Raw genomic sequence first — 10172 nt, 5'->3', positions numbered from 1 at the left:
GCTATCTTTATTGGGAGGAAAATTCTTACAAATACGTTGTGCATCAGAATTTATCCTAAGTCTCCGAGGATTAATTTTTAGTAATATAAATTTATATTATAATTAGAGATTTAGTCAGGAATTTTAGGCGGCCGCCGTTATCGTCCCATTCTCCTTCCCTAATCAACTTCCCTAATCAACGTACTAATAAAAGTAAGTATTGTTTTAGAAAAAAATGAGATTGGGTGCTTTTTTTAATATTAAAAAAAATGGGGCGGCGATAGTAAAATAAAATAAAATGCCCGTTGCGACGGGATCCTCTGCTCTCGCTCTCTCGATCTCACGATCGCATGGAAGACGATATCTCCCTTCTGCTGCTTCCGGTAGAAGCCTCGGAGAGGGATTCTTGCTCAAATGGAGGAGGAACGATAGCGATCTTCTTCCCCTCTCTCTGCCATCTCTTTCGGAACGACGCCGACTCGGTCGCCGAGGTGAAGCGCCTCCTCTCCCTGGCGGGGCCTCTCATCGCCACGAGCCTCCTCCAGTATTGCATTCAGGTGATCTCCGTCATGTTTGTCGGCCACCTCAGTGAGCTCTCTCTGTCCGGCGCCTCCATGGCCACTTCTTTCGCCAACGTCACCGGTTTCAGTGTGCTGGTACGCTTCTTCTCTTCCCCTCATCCTCTTTTTTGTGTCCCCTTGATTCGATGGTTTCAGTGAAAGCTGTTGATTTCATTTACTTCGTAATTTATGTATTTTTTTGGCTGAATTGCAATGCTATGATTGCCTTCCCCTTGTTTCGATTGAATAATTCTATGCGCCATAAGACTCGGTTGTTTAGCTGGTTTAGTGCAATTTATTTAGGGGATTCATTTTGTAGCAGAAGGAACAAATTGCATAAGAGGGAGAACATTGATTATGGCTTCGTGTTCTTCCTTATCTCTCATGAGGGACTTGATGGTACTAATCGCACTCTGTATACTAGTGATAACAATTTTGCAGCAACAAAATAAGTTAAACACACAAAGGGGTTTACCTTGAAAAAAATCCTTGGTGGATTAAGGATAAGAAAACCGTGGTATAAAAATATGGGGCAAAAATCAAAAGGGTGTTCCTAATTATCTTTTTCATCAAAAGGGCACCCTTTTTTTTAAAAAAAATTTAAAATTGTTTTTTTAGTTCAAATAGGTTAAAAAATACTATACACAGAACATTTTTATAAAAAAAAACTCTTTACTAATTTAAACCTGATCAAAATCTCTTCAAAGTGATTTTGATCAATTTGATCAGTTTAAAACTGTTGTAGCAGTGTTTTGGATCAGTTTGGAGTGATTTTGATCAAGTTTAAGTAATTTTGACCAAGTTGGTATAAAGTTTTCTTTATAAAAGTACTTAGGTATTTTTTACCGAATTGAATCAGATTATTTTAACATGTTCTAACCACTATTTCGGAGTTGCTTCAATAGTGCTGAAATATAGGTATTTTCGGATGAGAAATATGGTGGGACATTTTAATTTTTTGTAAAAAAAAAAGAGTGTCCTTTTGACGATTTTGATAATCAGGGGCACTTTTTAATTTTTGCCCTAAAAATATTCCACTAATAAATAGAGGAGAGTAGTTGATAATTTTACTCCATAGTGATTATGCACGAGAGGGGAAAACATGAACTAAGCTACTTTATTGGAACCACATAAAATACTTCAATAATCAATCTAGAGCAATTGATTGACTTATACTCAGTGCGCAAGTTACTTCTAAGAATTCTGAAACTATTGGGTAGATGATGTGTGTTAACCGCAAGTGCACAATCATCATCAAGTAGTAAAAATATCATCATCTGGGACTGTGTTGTTGAGTATTAGTTTATGCACAAAGGAGGCTAACTAGACGAATCACAATGAGGCAATTGCTATAAAAAGGAACTAAGTAAAACTAAAAAAATTGAATGAAAGGCGATGGAAAAATCAAATCTTGTGACAATTATAGGATTTCGGTTTCACCACAATGGTTTTTGACAATGTAGTTGTGAATCTCTCTTTTACTTCAATGTATATCCTGAGATACCCAATGCTCCCTTTCAAGAATACACCGGTGTATCTACCCTAACGCAGCCTTTACTCTAGTGGTAGTCAAACTAAGATAGACTCATTATGCTCTGTGATAGCCAATGATATCCTCGAGAGAGTTTGAACTATTTTCGTCAACAAACCCTCAAGTTCAATTCTTATAGGTCTGAAATTGGAGTTCGTCTTTCGGTTCTTCCTCCTCACCCTAATATCTATGCTAACATTCATTAAGACATATTAGTATGTTATATATACTAACAACTAAATCAAGGATCAACATATCATGCGATAAAAGAGAAGAATAACACACTACGATTGCCCATTCAATGTCTGGGTTACTCTCTAATTCTAGAATTAAAAAACTACTCCATAATGTTAGAAATACTGGTCATTAACGTTGTAGCTCCTCTGAAGTCTTCGATGTGGTCTCCTCCTCGATCCCTTGTTACGGGATCAGGAGATTCCCTTGATCCCGCTGATCACCCGATGCCTTCTAGCCGCCGCCCTTGCCTTCTTTTATAGTTTTAGAATCTTGACAGAGTTTCCTAAAATGTAGGATAATCTTAACATAATTTCCTAAAATGTAGGCAATCCTAATATAATCTCCTAAAAAGTAGGGGTAGCTAACTAAATTTCTTAAAAATAAAGAGAGGCTTAATAAAATTTTTTAAAAACAGGGGAGGTGCCATCTTGAAGTGCCACAGCCGTGGCCTTGGTGCATTCTAGTGTGTGCCCTCGTCAAGAATCCAAATGAAACACAATCGTGGCAAGTGCCACGACTTGGCCATGTTTCTTTCTGCTGTTTCAGGCGTGACAATTCTAACTCCTTGGATGATCCACGGTTGCGGTGGCTACCATGGACTAGCCGTGGATCATGCTACAATGTTGTTCCTTCAGCTTTTACGTCTTCAAACATGCTCCAACGTTAGAAACTCCATTTTTGTCAATATCAACACAAACCGCAATCGAACTAAAAAGATGAAATGAATGTAACTACTAGAAGTTTATACAAAATATGCTCATGTAATGCAATAAATGTATGCTAAATAAGACTAAAAACATATGTATGATTCACACACATCAATTGACCCCTTTAAGAGTACTTATAAATAAATATTCGGCCATTGCACTTCTTTTCCTTATTGAAGCTCAAATTGTACATATGGCTTTGTTCTTCATAGTGTCATCTTTTCAATGGTTTATCAGTTGAAACTTTCTGATCCTTCTCTTCCAATATAACAAGTTGGGAATGGCAAGTGCATTGGACACCCTGTGCGGACAGGCCTATGGTGCAAAAGAATTTCATATGCTTAGTGTTCATTTGCAAAGGGCAATGTTCATACTTCTATTTGTGAGCATACCTTTGGCCCTCATTTGGACCTACACAAGCCAAATTCTTATTGCAGCTGGTCAAAATTCAGAGATATCAGCTGAAGCTGGATCGTATGCTCATTGGTTAATCCCAAGCCTTTTTGCCTATGGTTTGCTTCAATGCCTTGTTAAATTTCTGCAGACACAGAACATAGTCTTTCCGATGCTTATAAGCTCAGGAGTAACTGCAGTCTTCCACATTCTAATATGCTGGGTTTTAGTTTACATTTTTGGCCTCGGCAGCAAGGGTGCTGCACTTGCTACCACCATATCGTATTGGATAAATGTTCTTCTTTTAGCAATTTATGTCAAATTTTCTCAAGCTTGCAAGGAGACATGGACAGGCTTTTCAAAAGAATCACTTGAAGATGTATTTGACTTTCTAACACTTGCAGTTCCTTCAGCTTTTATGGTCTGGTGAGTCCCTTCACATAGGTAGTCGGTAAAAGAGCAACTTGTTTAATAATGAAGCATTCCAAACTGCATCTCCATCATTCTGAAGTTTTCTAAAATACCCCAATTAGAGTTTTTAGAATTCTCCATTAGAAACAGCTTCAAGAATATTCTAGAGACTTAATCTTCATTGTAGGATTCCGTAGATCTTAACCATTCATGCTTAGGTTGACCTCTTCATATGTAGATCATCCAATTTTATATCCAAGTCTTTTGCTTGTTTGAGTTAGGTTTGCTTAGTGTCTTACAAGGAAGAATGTCCAAGTGGCACTCCTCTCAAGTTAAAATTTTGTCAACCCATTTTAAGATGAGTTCAAACGGATTAATCCGCTTAGGCCCATGACCCGCGTGGGTTGGCCCGCGGGTTGAGAAAGTTTATTTATTTTTATAAATTTTAAAATTAAAGTAGAAAACTTAATGAATTAGTGGGTTTAAATCCGTCTAAATTATAATTCAAAATTAAAAATTACAACTCAAACTTAAAAAATTATAATCCAAACTTAAAATTTTTAATATTTTTTTATTTTTTTGACAAGTCCGTGGGTTGACCCGCCTAATCCGCAACCCGTCTTGGGTTAGGTTGGGTTGGAGATTTCCTAACCCACTAAGTTGGTGGGTCGCCCCGCCTCGCCCCGCCATATGATGAGTTTTTAGTGGGTTGGCCCGTCCCGCCATGGGTTGGCCCGTTTGACAGCTCTACTCTCAAGACCAATGTAGAAACATCACCTGCAAGAGTACAACTCTTCACAAAAACCCAACTCCTAACTACTCGAAAAATCCAACTTGAAGATGTCCTTACCTAAAGATTTAACATTCTAAGCTAACTCTAACTCACCATTCAGATAAGCAACAACAATTTGTAGTGTGTCAAAACCTGAAAACACATAATTCAAATTACTCAAACAAAATTTCAGACCATTCTTAATGGCTAGCATCTCCCCTTCCACAAGTAAAGCAGCATGGACCAGTCCATCCTTCACTACAACGAAACCTTTTACATGATGCACCCTAACACAGCCATAAACAACAGGCTCGACATCAGATCTCCCTGCAATATCAAAAAATATCCTGACATGATCGGGCATTGTAAAGTGACAGAATTTTGAAGGATCAACACCACCTTTTGCAAACAAAATTGGTTCTCCTGCCAAACTCCTGAACCTCACTTAATATATCTCTCAATAAAGCCTCACAATATAATAAACACTCCTTATAACTCGTATTTCTACTTATCCTAACCCTTCATCAACTGCATGAACCTTCACACTTGCTTAGCAAACCACATTCCACCAAAAGATGCTTCAAATCATCCTTTCCCCTACCACAGTTATGAGAATCCTTCACCACAGTACTAAATAAAGCTGTCATATGTACAAAGTTAATTACTCTAGGCAAGGCATTCATTTGCAAAAGCATGTTTCAATTAATCCGAGGCCCTTCTTTAATATCCTCAACAAACTTTTCCTTCCTATGGTTATAAGCAACCTTGGCACTAAGATCACCGTTCTTACTGCAACTAGAGACCCAATTCTAATCACAGTTGCCATTAGGAGCATGGAGTGAAATAATCCTAGCCACCAGATAAGAAGAAAAAAGTGCCCTCAGAGCCCCAATGTCCCAAAAACCAAGGTTCAAAATCTAGAGTCGTGTTTAGTCTTTAACTAGAATGATAGTGTTTCAATATCGTGTACTAAAAGCACAGTGCTGCCACCTTTTTTCTTCTTCTTCTTGTGCACTAAGCACACTGCCGATTTCTCCTTTTTTTCTGGGGCAAATGAAGAGATACGGTGGCAGCAGCATCCGTGCAAGCGAACGAGCAACCACGGAAGATCTACCGGACTCACTGGCTTCCCTCTTCTGCCACCCAAATTGCCCCTGCGCTAGTCTCGTCGGCGCCATGAGGACATGTCGCTGGCCCGTGAACCGCGCTTGTGCGCTACCGCGGGCTATTGTAGCGACATCGACCAAAATAGAATAGGTAAATAATTCTAACACCGCACTCTGATACCAATGTTGTTTTTACCTGTTGTAGCATACCTCGATTGGGATTGCTCGCGTCGGAGGAGCGATCACGAACGGAAAGCTTCTCCGGTTTCACCGATTCTCTGACAGAGTCACTTCCCCTCTGCTTTGATACACGCACAGCACAATATCACCTCTCGCCTTCTCTCACGCTTCGCTTGGACGCACTCTGTATAATCGCCCCCATCCTCAGATCTTTCCTCTCCCTTTAATAAGGAGAGGTCGCATCCTCCATGGAGTGCAGAACGTGCACTCCGTGGAGTGCATGGTGGGCGTGTCGCCGTACGGGCCAGCATGGGAGCGGTTACAGAAACTGCCAATAGTCTTCACTAGGACTTCTACTACCTAGTATCCATTAGGACTTTCCTCTGCCTAATCCAACTAGGACTTCCCTGTGCTACCTGCACACTTAGATTAGCTCATCAATAAATATCACACACTTAAATTCAACCTTTTGTCATTATCAAAATTAAGGTTTGATCATCTAGTGCTTCCTGCACCAACAAAAATCTCCTAAGAGAAGTGGGTGAGAACGCATTCCTATGGAAGGGAACAGTAGATGTCAATTTGACCTTGAGTTTCACTAGAAATCTATAAGTTAAGATCAAATAGTTGTAAACTGGCAATACTTAATTTCTCGCATTATGCTTGTATTTTTTATAACTTTGTGATATAGGAAAGTAAGCTTAAAGTAGAAAAAAATGATTTTGAGCGCCCCAATTAGATCTGGGTGCCTAGATAATCCAAGCACCCCTATCTGATCCAGATGCCTAGATAGGATTGCTTCAAGCCAAGGAGGTAGATGAGGTGGCAAGATCGGAGTGACTATGACACCTTAACCGTTAGGTGCCAGGAAGCAATCCAGGTGTCCGGGGATGGATAAATCATGATCGAATATAAATTAGATATGCTTCACCAGCTCGCGCCACATTAGCAGTCCTAGAGCGTGGAAGGGTTCCAAGCGCCTAGAGGTGGATAGAATTATGATGATAGCAAGATCGAATCGAATTGAATCAAATTAGGCTAGGGTCACTCGGAAGGGCATCTAGCTACCCAGAATGACTAATATAAGAAGGTCTCGACCAATAGTTCATGACAATAATTTTCTACCTCCCCATACTTCTGTTGTGCTTCAAAATTCTAATAGTACACCAACGTATTGCTCTAATGATCGTGCTGAAGCTTTGACTTCTTGTCAATAGCTTTTTGTTGTTTCATTTTAGTCTTTCGTGTCTGTTTTTAATAGGATCGATAAATTTATTACCAGTTCTCATCTTTTATAAAAGACAAAACCTCATTCTTCTTTAAAAAGGAGAACATTATGGATTACTCATCAGAAGTGGTCAATGACCACAAGCCTTAAAGTAGTAGCCACAAACTATGAACCAAGTAAAAATAAAGTTGTTCTTTATTTTTCTTCTTCCACTACAACAAAAACAGTCATAGACATCGGTTTTCCACCGATGTCTATGAGAAAATCGACCGATGTCTATGAAGGCGATGTAAAAGGTATGACATTTTAGACATCGGTTTGTAACCGATGTAGTATCACCTCAACGACATCGGTTTGTAACCGATGTAGATATCACTCAAAGACATCGGTTCTGCAACGGTGAAAAATCGATGTAATATCTGTTTAACATCAATTTTAGCAACGGTTTTCGACCGATGTAATATCACTCAACGACATCGATTCTGCAACGGTGTAAAACCGATGTAATATCTATTTAACATCAATTTTAGCAACGGTTTTCGACCGATGTAATATCACTTAACGACAACGCTTCCAAACCGATGTCATTGAATCTAAAACTGTTGTAATAACACTTATTTTTTTTATATTGTTTGTAAATTATGATCGAGCAAGAGTACAAAAATATTATAAATTCACACAACAAATCACAAATAGAAAAGCACCGATATATTTAATCAACTCAATATTTACAAATAACCAAAAGTAACTAACACAAATATTATTCTTGCAACATATTACACATTCCCTCAGCGTTTTCATCCCCAGAAGGATCACCTTCAGCCCCATCGTCCTCTTCCTGGTCTTCGCCATCTTGTTCATCATCATCCTCTTCGTCCTCATCTGAATCACCATCATCCTTGTTCTCTGGCACAACTTCATTCTTGCTCTTTCGAAGTAGCCTTCAAAGAAACGAAACTAAGATTATTCACTGGTACCATATCAGGATCATAACTGCTTTGAGGTTAAGGTAACAGCATCTACCTGTAAATTGCATCAGGACCTTCAACAAGTGAAGTAGTTTAATTTGACGACAAGCCCATCTGAAAGAGAATATTCATCACTACAACAATGCAAACAAGTAGCATGGTTTTTTAAAAGGATCTTCCCATACAGCATAATGCTTCCCATCCTGAGTAGAGCATGTTCAGACAATGGTTTAACACTTGTTGCCACCAGCATAACTAACAAAGACTTATAATCGCTTGCAAAGAAAATTATACCTCCAGATCACCTTGCTCTATCAGATTTCCATTAGATAAAAGCACTGGATAAAGAGACTTATCAGCTTCAATTCTACAAGTATATCTTGCCATCACATCAGGGCGATCCTGACAATAACATTTACATAAATTGGGAACCTTCTTTTTCACCAAATAAGATTCTTACAGAAGTAGCATCTGAATGAACATATTCAGAGTCCATGTACAACTGAAGATAAAATTGAAGCATATTAGAGTGATTATGAAAAACCTGATAAAAAGTTATTTTCCAACAACCTTCAGCTTCACACTGTGTGCAAAATTTTCCAGAGGACTTGTACAGACCCTGAAAAAAGAAACTATCAGTAAAGCATGAAGCTACACCGCTAGCAACCACATCAATATAATACCTCTAATGATGTATTCTTTTGTGGATACATCTCTGTCTCAATTTCAAGTGTAAATGCACTAACTGGCAGCGATAGAAGGGTCAAATGACGATGATCCAATTGAAAATCTTGGTTCTGAAATGATATGGAAAATAAATAAGTCAAAATGAAATGCTACATTTTTTATATTTGTAACATTGCATACGGAACAAAGCTGCAGAAATGTTTGCTTGCATTTTTAAGCAAAGCAAACTTCAATTTGAAAATAAGATCATACAAAAGCATTAGATAAATGCTTAATAAGCTAGATTATAAAAACTGTCTTTGACTGAAGCTGATTAAGCTGTTAGGATAAATAACAAACAAAATCATTAATTCAAGCATTCTAAGTTACTAAAGAGTTCCAATGAGTAAAGTAAACTAGGAGAAAATTCCAACGAGTAAAGTATGCTATCCTAGTGTTACAAATATACAATACTTAAGTGAATTTTTGCAAGAACTAACAAATTATTTTTTGTTAGGAGAAATAACACAAACAAAATTAGTAATTCAAATATGCTAAGTCTGTTAACTAGTTCTAAAAACTAAAGTGAAATAGGAGAGGATTCATAAAAACATGGTCACATTTACTTCCCAACAAACCCAACATCAAATCCTCCAAGAAAGTAATTGTTACCTTTTACACATCACCCATGAGCTAGAATATGTACAGAAGCTACAGTCCTTTACATTGCATGTACTTACTCCTAACAATAAAAATTCAACCATCTACTTACTCCTAACAATCCTAACTATCCGGAATCAAAATTTCAATTAACTACGATCCAAACATGACCAATAAACAAGAACGAACAAAATTAAACATAAATGGATAGCATGAACAAAATAGGATAAATTTGATGCAAAACATAACAGAATTTCTACTAGGCAATTTAACAAACAACTTGATTCAAAAAGAAAGAATTCAGCAAATGTAACAAAGTAAGCTGTAAGGAAATAACAAGGAATAAAGTAACAATTGTAAGGGGGGATTAAATTAACATCACAAGAAAGTGCAATCAAACAAAAGGAAGTTAGAAGTTGCTGAAATTCGTTGTGCTGTATGCTGTCCACTCGTGCAGGAAAAAATGGATCCTAGGGGTGGAATCCAGTGTTGAAGCCTTGAACTGGAGAAGATCAACTCCAATTAATCCTAGCTATACCGAATTTCCAAACAGCAACAACAAGACCGAGTCAACACATGAAACCCTGGTTCCACCCAATTCCAACAACAACAACAACACAATAAATCCCTTAACATAACACAAAAATATAATGGAATCAATACCCGAAAACTCAGCATTAGGACAGATCCTAGCAAAACCATAACAAAACTTAATCGACTTCAAAAGGGAACTCACCTCAGATTTGTTGCCCTAGAACAAGCTCCAATTCCTCA

At 37.9% G+C, this 10172-nt stretch overlaps 2 protein-coding genes across 2 annotated transcripts; one reads left to right on the top strand and one right to left on the bottom strand.

Moving 5' to 3' along the window:
- The first annotated feature begins 326 nt into the window (after positions 1-326).
- On the top strand, positions 327-3837 carry LOC141826368 (protein DETOXIFICATION 16-like). Its single transcript, XM_074713610.1, has 2 exons — positions 327-635; positions 3289-3837. The coding sequence occupies exons 1-2, from the start codon at positions 330-332 to the stop codon at positions 3835-3837; spliced, it is 855 nt and encodes a 284-aa protein (XP_074569711.1). The 5' UTR covers positions 327-329.
- A 4369-nt stretch (positions 3838-8206) lies between these two features.
- Positions 8207-8870, bottom strand: LOC141826367 (puromycin-sensitive aminopeptidase-like). The gene is made up of 4 exons (XM_074713609.1): positions 8756-8870; positions 8617-8691; positions 8367-8474; positions 8207-8275 (listed from the first exon to the last, which is right to left on the bottom strand). Exons 1-4 carry the CDS (start codon positions 8783-8785, stop codon positions 8207-8209), a joined length of 282 nt encoding a protein of 93 aa, XP_074569710.1. The 5' UTR covers positions 8786-8870.
- Between the last annotated feature and the right edge of the window lie 1302 nt (positions 8871-10172).

The sequence above is a fragment of the Curcuma longa genome, chromosome 4 (genome assembly GCF_044706935.1).
Source record: "Curcuma longa cultivar G26 ecotype Majalengka, Jawa Barat chromosome 4, ITB_CL_G26_1.1, whole genome shotgun sequence".
Lineage (NCBI taxonomy): Eukaryota > Viridiplantae > Streptophyta > Magnoliopsida > Zingiberales > Zingiberaceae > Curcuma > Curcuma longa.
The sequence above is the reverse complement of the archived record's forward strand: the minus strand, read 5'-3'. Positions and strand labels throughout refer to the sequence as shown.